At 32.0% G+C, this 20,448-nt stretch overlaps 2 protein-coding genes across 3 annotated transcripts; both read left to right on the forward strand.

Moving 5' to 3' along the window:
- The first annotated feature begins 2,623 nt into the window (after positions 1-2,623).
- On the forward strand, positions 2,624-9,030 carry LOC101252005 (polyamine oxidase 2-like). The gene is made up of 10 exons (XM_004243582.5): positions 2,624-3,066; positions 4,335-4,450; positions 4,534-4,622; positions 4,740-4,853; positions 5,024-5,111; positions 5,273-5,358; positions 5,465-5,567; positions 6,918-7,015; positions 7,125-7,554; positions 8,355-9,030. Exons 1-10 carry the CDS (start codon positions 3,027-3,029, stop codon positions 8,661-8,663), a joined length of 1,473 nt encoding a protein of 490 aa, XP_004243630.2. The 5' UTR covers positions 2,624-3,026; the 3' UTR covers positions 8,664-9,030.
- Positions 9,031-12,760: 3,730 nt separating this feature from the next.
- LOC101251698 (pentatricopeptide repeat-containing protein At3g59040) lies at positions 12,761-19,310 on the forward strand. 2 transcript variants are annotated; one of them, XM_004243581.5, is made up of 7 exons: positions 12,761-12,948; positions 13,534-13,846; positions 13,984-14,274; positions 16,522-16,770; positions 17,591-17,715; positions 18,252-18,350; positions 18,502-19,310. In XM_004243581.5, the coding sequence occupies exons 1-7, from the start codon at positions 12,884-12,886 to the stop codon at positions 19,091-19,093; spliced, it is 1,734 nt and encodes a 577-aa protein (XP_004243629.2). In that variant the 5' UTR covers positions 12,761-12,883; the 3' UTR covers positions 19,094-19,310. The 2 variants fall into 2 exon arrangements, with proteins under 2 accessions (XP_004243629.2, XP_069143083.1); XM_069286982.1 differs by having other exon boundaries at positions 12,789-12,948; positions 13,478-13,846.
- Positions 19,311-20,448: the final 1,138 nt, after the last annotated feature.

Consider the following 20,448-nt stretch of genomic DNA (forward strand, 5'->3'; position numbering starts at 1 on the left):
TATGTTTCTTCTTCAATCGTAGAAATGTTTAACTAGAACAAAATTTGATTGTTCTTATCAAATTTCTCTATTGGGAGTTTATTTTTATCTTCCATTTGAATAAATTGTTGCTGAAAAATGATGGGTTACTGTGGGGAAAAATCTACATGAATTGATAAAGGTGAAATGGAGATGAAGAGTTAATATTTGTTGAAAATGGTGGGTTAACTTGAATGAGGACTTTGCTCTTTGTTTGATAAAATAACACGTATTTATGCTGCTTCATTCTTAAAGTGTTTGTTCATTGAGTTGCTTTTTATATAAGATTTATTAATATGAAAAAATTGAAAGAAAAAAGTTAAAATTGTCAAATTTAAATTAACTTATAATTATTTTAAATCAATTTAAAGAATGATTATAAAAAAAAAAAAATAGACGTAATATTGTAAACCATAGAAGAAATGAGTATTATAAGAGATAATGGAGCGAGATCTTGGAAATTATCCTTAAATAATTAATAACTAATACAAGAGGAGAAAAAAAAAAAGGAACATATCTCTAACTATATTTTTTTACCTTAAGAATTTTATGATTTCTAATTTAAAAAGACAACTTTTACATATATCAAACATAAAATTAATATTTGTATACATAACAAAATTTATATAATTACGCTCCATAAAAAACATATATATGTATTATTCGCTATACATATACAATTGAAGCGAATTATATAAAACAAATTGTAATAAAACAAGAAAAAGAGAAATTACATATTATTTGAATTTGTATAAAACGAGAAAGAGAGAAAGGCAAACGAGACTTGGACAGGGAAATGTTTGTATTGTATAATTATAAGTGTATAGGACGATTATATACAATTTGAATTGTATAAAATGAGAAAGAGAGAAAGGCAAAAGAGATTTAGGCAGGAAATATACAATTGAATCGAATTATATAAAACGAAAAAGAGAGAAATTATATACAATTTGAATTCGTATAAAACGAGAAAGAGAAAGACAAAAGAAACTGGGTAGGGGAGTATTTTTGTTGTATAATAATAAGTGTATAGGACGAAAATACAAGTATTTGCACGTGTATATACAATTTTCTCTCGCTTTATACAAATAGAAACACAATTTATAAATTTCATTTCTGTTTGTATAAGCGAGAGTGGCGAGCGAGATTAGGGAAAGTGACGAGCGAGATTTAGGAGAGGCGAACGAAACTGTATGTATTTATACATTTTTCACTCGCTTTATACAAATACAAACGCATTTTATACATTTGTGTTTGTATAAAAAGCAAGAGAGGCGAGCGAAACTGTCACCAAACGAGAGTAGCGAACAAGATTCCACCAAGAAGAGTGGCGAAAATAGCTATAGTTTATTTTAGGGTACAAGTAAATCAAAGTATATTTATAACATTTAATTTGAATTAATAGTTTGCTATTGTATACAATTTTCCTTACGAAAAAGGGTCAAAAATACCCTTGAACTATCCGAAATAGCTCAAATATACCTTTGAACTATATTTCGGCTCAGATACACCCTTCCCGTCAAACTATAGGGTCAAAAATACCCTTCTCATTAACCGAATCTGTTAAACTCCACTTGAATTCCATGTGGATGACATATGACATGCCACATAAGCCAATAGAGTTCTACTGATGGCACGCACACTAATAAACTTACTCGTAATTTCCCCCATTTAACTCGATTTTCCTTAGAATTTAGAAACGATTTCATTGAAGAACATAAAACCTATTTTTCTCATTTCTACGTTTTCGTAGTTTGGTATGTAAGGCATTTAAAAGTCATCAATTTCTCATTATGATATCTGTAATGATGGTCAAATTTATTGCGTTAGTTTGTGTAGGTTGCTCCGTATAAGAGAATTCAGAGAGTTACATTTGTGGCTTTCATACCCAAGAACCCTTTTGGATTTAATAAAGCTAGCAATATCAAAACTATGAGAACAAAAATGAAAATTTTTGCATTTTAGCAAGTGTACCTTTTTCAGCTAGTCTTGTTATTGTGCTAAATAAAGAGTGTGTACCGAAGCTTATTCTTGTTGATTATAACAGATGTAAAGGCTTATGATGTGGTTATATTTTTCACATGACGGAGAAGGGAAAATCGTTTCTAAATTTTAAGGAAAATGAAAAAAAATTGAGGAAAATTAGGAGTAAATTTATTAGTCTACGTGGTATGAGTGGAACCATATTGTCTTATGTGGCATCTACATGGTATTTTACAGAATCTGTTAATGAAAAGGATATTTTTTGATCCTACAATTTAACGAGAAGATATATTTGAACGGAAATATAATTTAAGGATATATTTGAGCTATTTCGAATAGCTTAATGACATTTTTAATCTTTTTCCAGTTTTCCTACTAATTAACACCAATGAATCACATGTTAGTAAAATCTCCATTTTTATACCTAAACCCCTATAACATAGTTTATGTAACAAAATTCAAACTAATAACCAATATGAATTCATGAGATTAATTTATCCTTAGTCAAAAGCTTCAAACTAAACACAAAATAAAAAAATAATACTTTTTTTTTTAAAAAAAAGAAGAAAAACACAGATGGCAAAGATGCGTTATTTTTTTGTGTATAAATAAATCCCAAACCACACTTTTTCGTAACGTTCAAAGAAGAATCCAATTTGGACTCCAATAACAATTACCAACCAAATACTTGCTTTCTCTCTCCTCTCTCTAGAATCTTCTCTTTTCCCCCAATTTTCATCAGCAAAATTGCTCTCTCCGATCATCGCCAATTTGATTTCAGAGATTGTCTGTTCAGAAAATTTATATACGCATGAGCTGCTGTTTGGTCAAGCTGGGGTTCGCTTCAAATTCCAATAATAATCACTTGTTCACTTGTCTTTTGATCTTCCTTCTTCATTATTCACCTAATTCCACTAATAATAATAATAACAATAATTGTGCCAGCAATTCTGTTATACTCAGATTATTATTGAGATTATTGACTTTTAATTTATTAAATCCACACTTCTCTCGCAATTTATCTCATGGATTCTCAACACAAGAGTAATCGTCAACTCCAAAGAGGTTCGTATTTTTTATTAATGTTTTCTCGATGATTTTTTTACTTGATTCCGTTGTGTTTTAGAGTGATTGATTAGATTCTGGCGTTTAATTTGATTTTTTTTTATTATTTTAGTATTTTGAATTGAATTGAGCTGAATTTTTTTTAGTGTGTGTGGATATTTTAGATTCTGCAGGGTTTTCGTATGGAAAACTTGATTTTTTGGGGGATTTGTTTTAATATTTCAATTAAGTTTGTATTGTTTGAGTTGTAAATGATTATTGAACTATGATTGTATAACCAGTTAAATTTTTTTTTCAAAAAGTTAAAAAGCTTTAGTCTATGATGAATCATATTGATATGGCCGATTTCAGTTTGTTTGGGATGGAGAGATGGAGAGATAGTTGTTATTGTACATAAAATTAAATAAAGCCTTTTGCAGTTTTCAAGTTGCAAAGAATATGTTTTTTAGTATACCTGTTATTGTGACGCGGGCTGCTTTTGTTTTTTATGATCAAACACTTTTTTAGCTACTAAAGTATGCTAAAAAATGTCCACTGAAAGGTATAAGGGACCCTCTAAAAATCTTTTATTGGCTACTTTTGATCTCGCTTACATCTTGATATCTTTTGCTTTAGTTAGATGACTATAATCACACAAAGGGTAAAACTTAGCCGCACCGGGTGTTTACACCGAGCCAATACATGCATGTCATGTGTTTAAATTTATAGTTCATTTTACTTCATTAAATCACGTAATAATGGAAATTGCATTTGCTTGATGTAAACACCCGGTGCGGGTAAGTTTTCCTTAGGGAAATGGATATGGCGTCAATTTTCGGCCTGCTATATTGGTTCTCTACGAATTGACTAATGAATAATAAATTACTTTGATCCGCTGCATTTTGATTTTACTGGACTATGAAGGATCATTGGTGTCCTTCAAGTTATATTTTGTTCTTTTAACAAAATGACCCTTTGTTATCTAAATCCTGATACCCGGAGCATCTGATCATTGTGAGATTTATCTAATCCCACTTTTAAATGTGATTGTTAGTCCTAGTACGGAATTTTAGTCGTTTATTTTAAGAAGCACATTAATATATTTAGATAGTATAACAGCAAACAATATGGTAAGCTTTTATTTGAAGGATTTGCATGTCACTTTTTGAGTCATTTGCCGTTTATTTAATGACCTCAAATATGTATGCTTGCCTAATTACAGGTTTCTTGCTGTCTTCTCTGTTTCTTTAGCAACTTTTGTGACTGAGTTTTTTGGTTTTGTCTTCTAGCTCCTTGCTTCTCAAGTGCTGGACAGAGGGCTGAGGCCTCACCATCTGTCATTGTGATTGGTGGGGGAATTGCTGGCCTTGCAGTTGCTCGTGCACTTTATGATGCATCATTTCAGGTATGAATGTACAAAAACTTTCTTCACTTGGTTGGTGTAAGTGGTGATGTTTATGTTTAACGAGGATAAGTATTTTTCTGTAGGTGGTTGTTTTGGAATCTCGAGATAGGATTGGAGGCCGTGTGCACACTGACTACTCGTTTGGTTTTCCTGTTGACTTGGGTGCATCCTGGTAATGACTTCTACTCTTGCTTTTGCTTTACAATCAAGACTTCCCTTTTCATGGACAAAATTAAGTATAACCTCTTTGCTTGCTGGAAATTAATTGGCCATTTGCCGATTGTTTTAGGTTACATGGTGTCTGCAAAGAGAATCCTCTGGCACCTCTTATTGGAAGACTAGGACTCCCTCTCTATCGTACAAGTGGTGATAATTCTGTGTTGTATGACCATGATCTAGAGAGGTTTGCATATCAAGTCCTTCTTACCTCTCACATGCCAGTTTTTCTTAATGTACATCAGATTCACACACAAATAATGTATATCTAAGTTGGGTTATATTATTGATTGCATAACTATTTCCCTGACCTTATTAAGAAACGCACACTCATTTCACCTGGCTTTAATTCTTCAGCTATGCTCTTTTTGACATGGAGGGTAATCAAGTTCCCCAAGACTTAGTGACTAAGGTTGGCGAAACATTTGAGAGCATTTTGAAAGAGGCATGTTTTCTCTCTCTCTCTCTCAGCACCTTCATTTCTTTAAACTTTGAATTGTTGTATATCTTTTCCTTCTTCATGGAAAACAAGTGTTTGTTACACGTCTTTAAAATGTGTGGTGCTATGGATATTTTCTGATAAGAGCTGATTCACTTTTGTTGCAGACTGATAGAATTAGGCAAGAATTCAGTGAAGACATGTCTATTGGTCGCGCTATATCAATGGTTTTTGATAGGAGACCCGACTTAAGGTACCATCTAGTATTGTTTTATTGATATACTGATCTCTTCCCCTAAACTTTAACTGAAAAGATTAAGAAAAGTACCACTTCGGCTAAGTGACATTTTTTGCTACAGGCTCGAAGGCATTGCTCATAAGGTGTTGCAGTGGTACCTTTGCAGAATGGAAGGCTGGTTTGCTGCAGATGCTGATTCCATCTCACTCAAGTACTGGGACCAGGTAGATTTCTTTGCCCCTTTTAGGATAAAGACGATGCTTATATCTAACAGAGTATTACTTGCTGAGACCACTGATTAACAAGGTTAATATGTAGAAATGTTCTTGATGTAGTAAAACAGTTTGTTCAGAAAGAGTGCGACATTTCTTCCTTTTTTGCGTATGGATTCTATCATCTATGACACATGTTCGCAAAGCTCATTAGAAATGATATCATTGGATGAAGAAAGAAGCACCTTGATGATGATATATGATAGAAATTGGATTTGATATTAGTGGAGCATAATGGTTGCAAAGATTGAATATCATTAGGGTAGAGAAAGCCTATATTAACAACAATAGTTCCAAGTTCTTTCTGGTAACTGACTGTCAAAAATAATGTCTACCATGTTGATGCATAATGTTAGTTCTGCTATTTCACAAGATTTCAGCTCAAAAAATTGTTGTATTTGGTTGTTTAATATCTTTAGTTCTTGTTCAGTAGTAGGAGCAAGTTAAGTTTGAGGGTTACCCTTCTTGGTATATAAAGCCTAGCACCCATTGTCACATCTCTACCCAATACAGATGTGCTGTGACTCCCGACATGCAACCCTGTATGTCCTACAACCTAAACCTCTTGTGGTTTTGGCACCATCAAACTGGCAAAACCCTGGTCTGACATTAGCTTATGTAAGAAGACTAATGCTTTGACCAAATAAGGACCAATTACTTATGATTACCTTGTGATAATAGATTCTTTACTACCTAAGTACCTTCCTTCTGAAAAGAAGGGGTTCCGTTGTACCTCGATTGTGGTCAGTGGTAAGTACATGCTTGTATAATTTAACCATTCTAAATTTATGTCAATCTCTTCCTTTGCTTAGGTCCACTATATCCAACATGTGTCTATGAGTAGGAGGATAATGATACTTAATAATTCATACAGATAGTAGGCGAGAGTCATTTCATTGTAAGACCAATAGCTTTTCTCGTATCTCCAGGTTCTAGTTTGTATTTCTGTTGTTATGAGAAGTTTGACATATATGTCTCTGCATATATATAGAATGATCCTCCTACTTGGTATCGTGTTGATCGGTTAAAATGCAAAGCCCATGTATTTGAATGAGTCTTCCTAAATTTAGCGATACTACACTAAGCAAAGCTCAGATCATGTAACCTGTTTGTGTCAAAAGTAACCTTAATGTAAGATGTCTAAGGTTCTGGAAGATAAAAATGTTTTTACGTGTGTTATAGATATACCCGTATTTTTATGCTTTTATCTGTAGATAAAAGGAAAAGGTCAAAAAAATTCCTGTTCAGTCTCCTGTCAGAGCCAACATTACTGTCTTACCCATTCAGTTTTGTAATATACAGGAAGAATTGCTTCCTGGTGGGCATGGTCTTATGGTTCGGGGATATCGTCCTGTCATCAACACACTAGCAAAAGGGCTTGACATTCGCTTGGATCACAGGTTAGAGAAACCTACCTCTTGACATCTCCGTTTCTGCACCTCCTCCTCTGAATGAAAAGAAAAAAACAGTCTTGAATGGCTAATTTGTTGTTTCCGGAACCTTTCTCAGGGTTACACAAGTAGTAAGACGTTATAATGGAGTGAAAGTGACTGTTGAGGATGGGAGAACTTTTGTAGCTGATGCTGCTGTTGTTGCTGTTCCTCTTGGTGTTTTAAAGTCGAACCGGATAAAGTTTGAACCCAGATTACCTGAATGGAAAGAGGCTGCCATCAATGAACTGGGTGTAGGGATTGAAAACAAGATTATTCTGCACTTTGAAAAGGTGTTTTGGCCAAATGTTGAGTTTTTGGGTGTAGTTGCTCAGAGCTCATATGAATGTAGTTACTTTTTGAATCTTCACAAGGCCACTGGCCATCCTGTCCTAGTCTACATGCCTGCGGGGCAGCTGGCCCATGACATTGAGAAACTATCAGATGAGGATGCTGCCAATTTTGCTTTTAAGCAACTGCAGAGGATTCTTCCCAATGCGACTACTCCGGTAATGTTACAATTCCTTTGTACTCCCGTTTTTTAACTTCTTATCTCTGGACATGTGCGCTGCATATGTACCCTATGCTAATCAATATAAATATGGTAAAGTAATACAGATAATATTAGAATAAGTATGCCATGGCTACACGAAATTTGAAGGGAAAAAAATTGCAAGTTCAAACTAGTGAGCTAATAGCATTTTTGATTGATATCCACATACTTGTGTGTACACTACACAACGAAATACAACTTAGATACTTGCTCAATAGAACCAGAAGAGAGATAAGCAACTGCAGGAACCCATTTAAATCGAAATCATCTTTCAACTTTATATAGCAAACAATATAAAGGAGAACTATTTTTGAGAATTAACCAAATGTATTAATCCTTCACCATTAAGCATTAGGGATTAGTGAATACAATGACTCCATTCTCTCCTGTTACTACTCTTCAGTTTCTGAGGACCTTTCATTGCATTCAACTATCGCTTTTTTTCTATGATAATATATATATATATTATATATATATATATGTGATTTTTGTTTCACATCAACCTAGTAAGAATCATTTGAGATTTTTTTTTAACTAAAACTAGTTGAGCCTTCTGGTATTTCCAATCTTGACTTCTGGAAATCGGTTGAACTTTTTCAAGAGAGTGCATTTGGTTAGCCTGAGATTGTTAGTTGATTGGTTTGTTACAGGAGAAAGAGAACTACTGTAGGAAGCAAATATTGTCCGTGTGTTGCTTTTATATTGTGTAATGATATTCAAATAGCCAACTATCTTTTCCTCCTGGTCTTTCTGCAGATCCAACATCTTGTTTCTCATTGGGGTACAGATGTAAACTCACTCGGATCCTACAGCTACGATGCAGTAGGGAAACCTCATGAGTTCTATGAAAGGCTGAGGATACCGGTGGATAACATATTTTTTGCTGGGGAGGCGACGAGTATGGATTACCCAGGTTCTGTGCATGGTGCATATTCAACAGGACTAATGGCTGCTGAGGACTGCAGGATGCGTGTCCTAGAGCGGTACGGAGAGGTGGATCTGTTCCAGCCAGTCATGGGTGAGGACACTCCTGTTGCTGTCCCCTTATTGATCTCCCGGATGTAACTAATTATATATGTATAGACACAGTATTTAAGTGTCATATGGGATCGGCTTAACACATCATGTGCTGACTGCTTAGTGAAAATTGTGGAAACCACAAGGTTCCTCAATGAATGATCAAGCGTCAGCGCATTTGTATAGCCAACTGTATGCAGTGTTTATGGTATTTCTAAGTGAACTAGGAGACACGACAAGATCTACTAATATGTAAGGTTATATTGTACGATGGTGCAGCTGTGGCGATAGGGTCAGACTGGTTACATATGCAAATCGCGGTGTTTAACTGCAGCTTTCAGTTTAATAGCCTATTAGCTACTGTGTGTAACATGAACTGTGCTTGTATAAGATAATGTGTGATTTTCTAAGACAATTTATTCTCATTTGACATCATTTTAGTAGTTGAATTCTGAATTTACATCATGCATGGGATCTGCAAGTCGAAATTGTCAACTTTGCTAAACACTCTTCAGTTTTAAGATTGTATTAAGAGAATCGATCAGTCCATATTCATATGTAAGTAATTAGATAGTCCTAATTAATACGAAATATGTCTACTTTTGTCCTGGTGGGTTATAGTTTGGTTCAATTTTGAGGTAAAAAATGACTGGAGATATTGATAAGCCAATGGAAGACAAAGTTATAAGGGGTAAATCCAACTTTTTCCCATTCTAATCTAATGTTGCTAGTGTGAATTTTGAGGTATATGGGCATAAATTTTACTTTAAAATTGGCAAATACATAGATAGTTTAACTTACCTAAAATTTTTATTTTTGCATTCTATCTTAACCTTGTTTCATTTTAATCTTTCAAATTTATATTTTTGTGGACCATTAAAATTCAAAACATTATCTTTTATGATTTTCAAAATTTTTATTTATGCTTTTTAGCTGCAGCTTTGCATTTTAGAATCAATGTTTTTCTTGTTATTTTTTGTTAAAACATTTTTTTTAAAAAAATAATTGACGGACAACCATTTAATTTTTTAAAATGGTAATTACTTTTTGAGATTTTCTTTGTATTTTTACATGAAAAATAATCTGAAAAGGTGCAACAGTTTTTTCTCTTAAAAAAAATCACCTAAATTTTAATTAAATCCCATCTAATTATTATCTACACATTTGAATTTTGATTCACCTCCCACATAAATAACCCACGGAATTTCACCATCTTTAAAATCATATATTTTGAATCTGCGTTTACTCCTATCGACTCCTTGAATTTTACGGTTCTTCTAATTTTTTATTTTTTTTTAGCTTTGTAATAAGGTTGTGTTAGGGTGTGACAAAAGGACATAATATCATTGTGGTAAAATAGCTAAATATTTACTTCCTTAATTCCATTAAACACCAACAAATCAGTTAATTACTATCCTAAGTCTGAAGAAATTGGATCAAGTAAAATAATTGAAACGAGTATTTTTTTAATTAGTATAAATTTTTAGAATTGAAATGGCTTTTCTTAATTTAGTTTTATGTGTTTAGTTTATGTCACCCCATGCACACTTATTTATTAAAGATTAATCTTTTGTACTATTTTTACCGTTATAATTACGTTTTTTAAAAAATTATTATTATTATTATTATTATTATTATTATTATTATTATTATTATGTGGTTTCTTCCTGCTAGATAACATTAAATATTCAGCCCTTTAATGGAAAAATTAGCAAATTAGTTCAACTCCCTAACATAATTATTAAAAAATAATTATACTTTAAAATAATTAGTGAAATTATTAATATGTCAATATTTTACCAAATAAAATGTATCTAATAATTAATTTTCTTTCGTTTTATTTCTCAAATCTGGCCCACATTCTACTAATTTTACTCTCAAGTAAATATCCTAAAAGATCACTCAAGTATGTGAAATTATTTCAAAAAGTCACTTAACTTTGTTTTGTATCAATAAAGTCACTCAACTTGTGGATTTTCTTTTACAAAATCACTCAACGAACTATTCTTCTAGGAAATTATTATAACCAAAAAATAAAAAAATTAATTACACAAGTCACAATTCAAGTTTAGTTTTGTAATACTTATTTTCATTATAGTTTATAATATTATGTTTAACTATCTTATTTTATTTTCATTAACAAATATTTTCTTAACCTAATAATTATTATTAACATAAAGTTTAGAATTTAATTAAATTTCCATTTATCACACATTTATTAAATTGGTCAACATATATGCAGTTTCTTAAGAAAAAAAAAGTTAAAGAAATACTTAAACGAAATGCGTAGATTATGAAAAAAATGTATAGATCAACTTAATGAAGCCAAAATCAGCAATAAATGTATCCATTTAATTATTATGGATGCAAGTCTGTAATCATATACAAATAATGGACAAGGTATATATTAATAGAAGGAAGAGATTATATCACTTATAAAAAATTAAATAAACGTATGATAAATAGAAATTTAATCAAATCATAAATTTTTATGTTAATAATAATTAGGTTAAAAAATATTTGTTAAAGAAAATAAAATAAGAGAGTTAAAACATAATATTATAAACTACAATTAAAATAAGTATTACAAAATCAAACTTTAAGGGTGGTTTGTGTAATTATTTTCTTTTATTTTTTGGTTCTAATGATTTATTTGAAAAATAGTTCAAGTTGAGTGATTTTATAAAAGAAAAGTCATAAGTTGAATGAATTTATTGATACAAAACAAAGTTGAGTGACTTTTTGAAACAATTTCGCATATTTGAATGAAACCTTTAAGATATTTACTCTTTACTCCCCAATACTTATGAAAAAAGGGAAAAAATTCTCTTACTCACTTTCCCCTCTTTCTAGGTTCTTACTCTCAATTTTTCTCTTCTCTCTCTAGTTTTTCACCATTGTTCTCTTTTTTTCCTTGTGAAAATCACTTCTTCTATTTTCTTTCAATTTATTCAAAAATCTCTCAATTCTTTCAAAATATTGTCCACCCAATGATAAAGATACATACATTGCGGTATCTTTGAGATTTTCCTCTATTATGTAAAGACACTATCAGTAAAATATGAATAATTGTTTTTGGATGCCTAAAAATTTCAAAAAACTTGTTGAAGACCAAGAACAATTTCGTATTAGTTTGTTTTGTATTTATAAATTTTTCTTAGAATTTTGTATCCTTTCTCAACTAATATTCAAATTAGTATGTATGCTATTAATATTTGTATTCATTCAAAATCTCATGTTGTATAGTTTATGAATCTTGTATTTGTTCCTAATTGAATCCATCTCAAATGTATACAAACTACATATGTATTTTATTTATATGAAGAACAACTTCCTATTAGTTTCTTTTGTAATTTTTTTTTCAGAATTTCGTATCCTTTTCTCAATTTGTATATAAAATTCGTATGTATACAATTAATATTTGTATTCAATCAAAAACCATGTTGCATAGTTTATAAATTTGGTATTTGTTCCAAAATTGTATTCATTCTAAAAATATGTCAACTAGTTTTATATTTTATTTAAGAATGATTACAACAAATATTCATTTATTCATTTTCAATTTTATATTTCATTCTCACTTTTTCATCTTACTATTTGTTTGTATTTTATATATTATTATACAAAATTTTAAATAAAAACTATAACAAATAGAAATACAAATAAAATACATATTGAAATGAATATAAAATATAAGATTTTTAAAGAAAAAAATAAATAAACAGAAGAAAAATATATGAAAGCAAATATGTTTTTTAAATAACTATAAATTCATTTGGCATACCTATTAAAATAAATATAAACTAATATAAAAATATAACATAAAACTATAATGAATATAAATAGAATACATAGTGAAATGAATACAATTTAAAAAAGGTTAAAATTCTGGAGAAAAAAAAATGAAGTTTGAGTTTTCCTTGAAAATGTAATTGATGAGAAAATTAAGTAATTCTTACCTTTTTTTGAAAATTCTCTTTCTTAATTTATTTTTACTAAATATTAAAAATATTGCTTATGACCCCTCTTAAATGTTAAAATATTGACATTTTGAAAAATTTCTTCAATTTTTTTTAAAGTAAAAATAAATTAATAGAGGTAATACTGAATTATATTGACCCTTCCCGAAAATTTAAAACTAAAACAGTATTATGTGCTTTAGCTTTAAAAAATAGGATAAACAAAATGAGAAGAAATATCCCTTCAACTCCATGAGCATGAAAGTTGGAGTCTTGTAGTGCAGTGAAGGTGAAGGGGAACCATTGTAAATGCCTCAAACAATGATGATATTCCTCAAACCATTCATTTCTCCTTCATCTTCTTCTCTTTGGAGGTACGTTTTTTCAAATTATTTACTCATTTCTCTCTTGTGGGGGTGCTTCATATTGTAAAATCTTGTATGTACTAAAGGGTTTATTGGGTCACCAAATTTGGATTTTTTTTCTTTTTTATTTCAAAAGGGTTCAAGCTGGGTGTTGAGAAAATTGAATATCCCCTTTTGTTGTTGTTTTAAATTCTGGGCCTTATTTGTTTGCTATTTAGAATTGGATTTGTATGAAATAGTTGAGAATTGTAAATTTACCAAAAAAATCTTATCTTTGAAGATTTATTGGATGAAAGATTTGATTTTGTCTTACTTTTAGTAATTAACAGTGTGGCGCTGACCATATTCAACCTCTGCCAAGTTATGGCTCTATTGAACCAAGATAGCTGTGTTAAGTGGTTCTTGAATCTTATACCTGATTCTTTTGGCTGTTACCCTTTATTTTTACTGCAAAGAAACGTAAGATTTTTGTAGTTTGTGCTATTTTGGTACATATATGAAACGCTATTGGATTTAAAGGGTTGTCTTTGGATTTCAGTTTTAATTCCATGTTGTGAAGTTGTGCTTAGCAAAACACCGTCATTTCTAATGCAGTAAATCAAATAGTGGTGAGAATTCATTGAATACAAATGTTAAAATATGTAAAAGAGCTGAAGTGGTGTGTCAAGGCATGCTGACGCCGAGAAAGTTCATGCAGAAGAGGAGGAAAGTAGAGGTTTTCAAGAGTGCTGAGGATGAAGCAGATCAGAAAAACTGGAGAAAGATGATGAATGAAATTGAAGAAGCTGGTTCTGCTGTTTCAGTGCTGAGAACCCAGAGGGACAAGAACCAGGCTCTTCCAAAGAACCTTGTTCTTGGAAGCTTGGTTAGATTTAAGCAGCTTAAGAAGTGGAACCTTGTTAGTGAGGTTTGGACTCTTCTCCCTAGCATGTCATTTGAGGTTTTACTTCAGTTATCTTCCTTTATGCAGACTATAGCCAATACCCGTCTATGCATACTTTGATTCTTGATTCCTTTTGGTCTTATCTGTTGTTTCCGTTGTAGATTCTTGAATGGCTTCGAACTCAGCATTGGTGGGATTTTAATGAGATGGACTTTCTGATGCTTATTACGGCCTACGGGAAGCAAGGGGACTTCAGTAAAGCTGAAAGGATTTTAGGCTACATGAATAAGAAGGGCTATCCTGCCAATGTGATATCACACACTGCTCTGATGGAGGCATATGGAAAAGGAGGTCAGTATGCCAAGGCAGAAGCGATATTTCGGAGAATGCAAACTTCAGGCCCTGAGCCTTCTGCTATTACATACCAAATCATTCTCAAAATCTTTGTTGAGGTAATGTAGCAAACTATACAACGGAAGTAGTTAGACTTGGGAGCTCAATTATTAAAGAAATAAGAAGGCGAATGATAATGACTGAACATAACTATGAAATTTTATGTGTACCATTGTAAAACTGAAATTTACTAGTCAATTGAATTGAGCATGTTGTGTGACACAGTTAGTAGGCTATTATAATTTGGTTTATTGATTCATCCAACTTTAGAACAAATAATTCTGAGAAGATGTTGAGTGTGAAGTTGTAAACTTAAACACTTGTGATCAGAGTGTTCTCTTTTAAGACTGATGACTTGTTGTGGTGAAAAAGAACATTTGTACCATACATTGGCTGGTATGAAGCTTTGCTTTGGAATGACAAAATCACGACTTTCATGTGCAAGATAGATCCAGTATCTTGCAGCCAAGACTACATAATGGAATCGGGTTAATAACGATTGCTGCAATCTTAAAATGGAAAATTGCTTGATCTTTATTTAAGAGACAACGGGTCCATCTGTAAGTTCCGCTACCATTATCTGGTAGAATGAGAAGAAAAGCTTGATAAAATGGAAGAATAGAGAAATAATTGCTGACTGATCAGATGGGATGTGTTATTCTTTGACATTTTGTGTGATGAGTGTAGGTAATGATTCTGAGAAGATCTGTGCATTTGGCTGAAACTCAGGATGAAGATCGTTAATTTTATTCTTACATTATTTATTAAAAAATGACCATTACCGATATTTCTGTATGAATCTTTAGACTGTAAGATTTTGATCTGGACATTTTATTATGCCATAGACTAATCCGGAGGAGTTGATTTAGCTGTTCAAACAAACACTTCGAGATGCAGATGTTGACTAGACTTTTTTCTGTCTTGTGCTTCTTCAAATCCTCAAGTAAGGATGTTTAACAATGACAGTACTAACTAGAGGGAAAAAAAACAAAATGTCCCATACTAGAGCATTTTTGCAAAGTCTGTTGTTTACTTCCTCTGGCTTTCTGCTTTTCGAAAAATCTCACCCTTCTGAACAATATCTGAAGATTCTAGTCTTTCTAAATCTGTTGCTTATATAATTAGCGACTATTGTTGTTTGTTCTATTGCCAAAACTTACCTAGTTACTAAAGTCATTTATTTAAATGGAATTGGTTGGTAGATGCGACAATGTCATGATTGAAAGTGATAAAAGGGGATGAGGTAGACCTCGTACCGTTACCATGTGTTACATACTTTTATGGACAACCAAGTATTCCAAGAAAAAGAGAAGTGATCAAATGAAAGTTTATTAATTGATGGATTTCCTTGAGTTGAGGGACGTTGACAAAGATCATCAAAGAAATCTTTTCGAAGAGTAGCTACTGAAATAAGATGAAGTGTCATGCAGGAAATTGGTACTTAGTAGTGGTAGCAGTAGTTAGACTTTAGCAGGTTCCACATATAATTTTCCATACCAAAAGCACCCAAAATCTTGATTTTGTTTCTCCAATTATTCAAATTAATTGTTGTCTTTATATTTTGATAAGATCTTTTTTGCTGTTGTATACAATCTTTTTGTATCTTTGTTTTTCTTGGGTAATTGAAATTAGTTGTCGGATGTTTTTCCCTTATCTGAATTTTTAAGTTCAGATTTTCTAAGTGGGTAATATGAAGCCTTGAGTAGTTTAAAGTTTTATCTATTTTCTAGATGTAAATAATTGTGGAGGGAAAAAGATAGTTTTAGAACCACTACATCAAGTCAAACTGAAATGGTGCCTCCAAAACCAAAAGTAATTATTTCTGAAACCTTTGCTTGGTTTTGAATAGCTGATGCTGATTTGGTACTAGACTAAAGGAAAAGGTTGACTGAACTGAACCTGAGCACCCTTTATACTTAACGAGCAATAAGAAATCAAGAAGATTGAGAAAATACAGTAGCTAATGCCGTTTCTTTGATAACTGTAGAATCTTATTCTGCTCTCAATCTAAGATAGGTTGAGGTTTTAAAGCATTCTATTTTTGGAGGAACAATATATGTGAATGTCAAAGGATTATTAACCGGGAATTAAAACAGGCAATGATATATAAGAAAGTAGTTCTACATGCAGTGCTTATGTGGGGGTAAAAGATCTTTAGATTAACTGAAGAATCCAAGGAAATTTTGTTTTTTGATTCTCTAGTTCCTTTATTCATTTATATGAATCTCCTCGGGTCCATGTGAATTTCTGTGCCTAGACTGGTTTATGAAAGTTTAAGTATCTTGCTAATGAAGGAGTTAATGCAGGGTGACAAGTTTAATGAAGCTCAAGAAGTCTTTGAAGCCCTTATGGATATGGATGCACCTCCTCTAAAACCAGACCAGAAAATGTTCCACATGATGATCTATATGTATAAGAAGGCAGGAAAATATGAAAAAGCTCGTCATCTATTTTCTTTGATGACCGAGCGAGGAATTCCACAAAATACCGTTACTTACAACAGTTTGATGTCATTTGAGACCAACTATAAGGAGGTCGCAAACATTTATGATCAGGTAAATTGCAATTTATTTATAGGTTCTGCTTTGTTCTGGAAATGATCTTAGGTATGCTGGAACAACTCCGTAAGTGTTTGATGTATTACTTCCTATCAAAAAAATGTATTTTATGCTATTATAGGTTTATTTCCCTCAGCAGTTAGCATTAGTTCTCTGTATTAGTCCCTGATGCAATAGTATTACAGTGCATTTTAATTTTGAAATGTTAGATGTCTTTTAAGAACCTCAAATTCTTGCTAATTTCTTATAAGGTTTTGACAATTCATGTTTCTCTGTCACAGATAGTTTGTTGTAACTTATTTTACTGAAGGATTATTGAGTTGATTTGTTGTAACATATTTGATTCAAGAACTTGCTGACAATAAAATTAACCTGCAGGGGCTTACGCCCATTCGCAGACACATTTTTGACCTGAAAGCTACCCCGCTATAGACATATTTCACTGACAATTCCTAAGTTTGCTGGATTTGAGATCTTTATTTACATCATTATATATAGTATTAGATTTGGCTGTTTCAGTTGTGATTCCATGCTTGGTGAAAATCACGGTCACATGGAATGGCTTCATAAATTTGCACACACTGGCAGTTCTACATTTGGTTAATCACTTCTGTGCTTTTAGTTTTGTGATGTGTTACCTGAGACAGGGGTCTTGTGGAAACAACCTCTCTACCTCCATAAGGCAGGGGTAAGGTCTATATACACTCTACAGTCCTCAGACTCCACCTGTAGGATTAAACTGTGTATGTTGTTGTTGCTTTTAGTTTTGTATTTATAGAAATTTGATTAACATTTTGAAGCGAATGCCTAATTTTAGATGCAAAGAGCTGGTCTTCGACCTGATGTTGTTAGCTATGCACTGCTCATTAGTGCATATGGAAAGGCTAGAAGAGAAGAGGAGGCACTAGCTGTTTTTGAGGAAATGCTTGATGCTGGTGTCAGGTATTGAGTTACTTTACACTACTGAATATCCAAGAATTTTTTACATCATTTTGCTCTCCTACAGCTTCCTTCTTTCATATACCAAAAGTAGATGCTCTGCATCAAAACATGATTCTCTTCATAGGACACCCAGGCAGCTATTCAAATAGGTTCAGTTCATTGTGATCTTTCAATCATCGGGAACTAATTGCTCCTGAGCAGTTACTTACGAGCATGTTTAACATAACTTATCCATTTTCCTCCTAGTGATTGGAAGGAAATCACATTAAAAGATGAAACCCATTCTATCTCCAGAGTGCACTTTTCAGAAAGAAAACCAATGAACTTTCTTGCTTACATTTACGCTTTGACTGAAACTTAATCATCTGTTACAAGAGATGTGTTTAAGCCAGGTTCTTACTCAAGTTCAGAGACACATATATGTTCTCTGTCTCCATGCCAGATGATTTTATCTTTCTATGGATGCTTTATAGCCAGTCACAGTGTTTTCTTATCCTTTAATTACAAGGGTTAAATGAGGTCATCTCTTTTTTCAGGCCAACACAAAAGTCTTACAACATCTTGCTAGATGCATTTGCTATCTCAGGAATGGTAGAACAGGCTCGGACTGTCTTCAAAAGCATGCGAAGAGACAGGTGATGTGTTGTGTTTACATTTCCATGAAGACTTCTTTTAACTTTACTATTTGTATTTATTCAAGAACTTCTGTGCGTTGTTTTTGGGCAACAGAGGTCTGATCAAGGAGTCCTCCAAGTAAGACTTTTGATTTTCCGTCTTTCCTTGCAGATGTAGCCCTGACCTTTGCTCATACACAACAATGCTATCAGCTTATATTAATGCATCAGATATGGAAGGTGCAGAGAAATTTTTCAGAAGAATAAAGCAAGATGGATTGGAGCCCAATGTTGTTACATATGGCGCACTGATTAAGGGATATGCAAAAACAAATGACCTCGAAAAGATGATGGAGAAATATGAAGAAATGCGGGTTCATAGTATCAAGACTAACCAAACTATCTTCACTACAATCATGGACGCGTATGGTAGGAATAAGGATTTTGGCAGTGCCGTTGCTTGGTTCAATGAAATGGCATCTTCAGGTGTCTCTCCTGATCAAAAAGCAAAGAACATTCTCTTGTCCTTGGCAAAAACATCTGAAGAACAGATGGAAGCTAAGCAAATCACAGGATGTGCCAACGAGGAAGTCGACAGTATTTCCAGTAACATCAATGATAATGATGAAGACGAGTATGACTATGATGATGGAAGTGGTGATGATGATGATGACGACGACGATATCGATGAAAAAGAGAGCATTTTGTCAGGAGAAAAATTGGATCAACTGATAATTAGTGGTAGTGCTGCATCTCAGACATAAGAAAGTACTGCAAAATGAAGGCAGAAATTTTGTAAATCTTTTTAGTCTTGTTAGTTTATAGTATTATTCTTCTCCCCCTTTTGTATTGTTATCTTAGAAAGCAAAAATGTGAAACTCCAGAAAATGAATTTTGACTTTGAAAATCAAGCAATGTTCAGCTAAAGGTTTTAAATATCATGATATTATGCTATCTGTATGCTAAGTTTTCTTGCTCTCAGTGTGCATTTATAGGATCAAATATTAGGTTCCTGAACTCATGGTTTATCTGTAAAATAGTTATTTCCTGTATATATTTTCCAAAATTGGTATAAAATCATTGGTGTCATTCCATACTATAAGTAACGTAAATACAATGTAATTTTCCAAAATTGGTATAATATGTAATTTTAATTTATTATATGAAACATGTATAAATGATCAAATACACACAGTTTTGTATTATTACATTTTTTTTGGGTCAGAAGAATTTGTATTACTACTCTCTCTATAGTCTACTCCATATTAATTAAATTTTGTTACTATACAAAATAATTGAATTGTTCAAAGTTCACGATAGATACTTAATTATTATCATAATGAGCGTGCTAAGTCAAAATGTGACAAATAAAAGTGAACAGAGGAGTATTTATCATTTCACAAAAAATAATAGCAAAAAATATGATTTAAGTTGTCTTTAAATAGGCCAAAAATTTTAAAAATCTATAATATTTTTTTTAATTTTAAAATAAATTGATTTTCTTAAAAAAAATAAAAAGGTAGCAAAATTAAAATGATAAAAATGTTAACAAGATAAAATAACATAGTTTGAATATGTCATCTTATGATTTTAGCTAAATTCTGATCAAATTTTTCGATGGAATAGAACTGTTGGAGTTTGGACAACTTTTTCTATTTCCAAGGCATTTATTTGATCTTTTACTTTCAACTTTAACTTCCTTCCTCTTCCTCTCAATAATTAATCATAACAAATGGTAAAAATCACACAATTGTTTGCTGAACTATCTCCAGGGTTAAATGACGAGTTTAAGAAACTGATGAAAACTTTTAAATTTTTTTAATCTTAAGCTAAAAACAGGTAGAATAAACCAAAATGTTATTTCATCTTATGATCCTTAACATGTGTATAAGCAAATTAAAATGAAAGGATTATCTTTCTGAAAATATTTTAATAAGGTTTTATCATGGATCAATTTAAACTATAATCAACCTAATTTGAAGATGAACTGAATTATTGTGGTCATTGATTTTATATGAATTCAGTGCTTAAAGGACAAAAAAATTGATAAAAATTTCAAAAGGATATATCAAAAAAAATTCTTATCAAAACGGTAAAATCGCTACTGATGTAACGATTT

This window comes from Solanum lycopersicum, chromosome 7 (genome assembly GCF_036512215.1).
Source record: "Solanum lycopersicum chromosome 7, SLM_r2.1".
NCBI lineage: Eukaryota > Viridiplantae > Streptophyta > Magnoliopsida > Solanales > Solanaceae > Solanum > Solanum lycopersicum.

What these genes read in the sequence shown, in the direction of transcription:
- LOC101251698 (XM_004243581.5), top strand. Translation starts at nt 12,884, where the DNA reads ATGCCTCAAACAATGATGATATTCCTCAAACCATTCATTTCTCCTTCA. An exon ending in ATGCTTGATGCTGGTGTCAG is followed by an intron (nt 17,716 to 18,251) that starts GTATTGAGTTAC and finishes CTCTTTTTTCAG; the next exon opens with GCCAACACAAAAGTCTTACA. An exon ending in AAAAGCATGCGAAGAGACAG is followed by an intron (nt 18,351 to 18,501) that starts GTGATGTGTTGT and finishes CTTTCCTTGCAG; the next exon opens with ATGTAGCCCTGACCTTTGCT.
- LOC101252005 (XM_004243582.5), top strand. Translation starts at nt 3,027, where the DNA reads ATGGATTCTCAACACAAGAGTAATCGTCAACTCCAAAGAG. An exon ending in TTTATGATGCATCATTTCAG is followed by an intron (nt 4,451 to 4,533) that starts GTATGAATGTAC and finishes ATTTTTCTGTAG; the next exon opens with GTGGTTGTTTTGGAATCTCG. An exon ending in CACTCAAGTACTGGGACCAG is followed by an intron (nt 5,568 to 6,917) that starts GTAGATTTCTTT and finishes TGTAATATACAG; the next exon opens with GAAGAATTGCTTCCTGGTGG.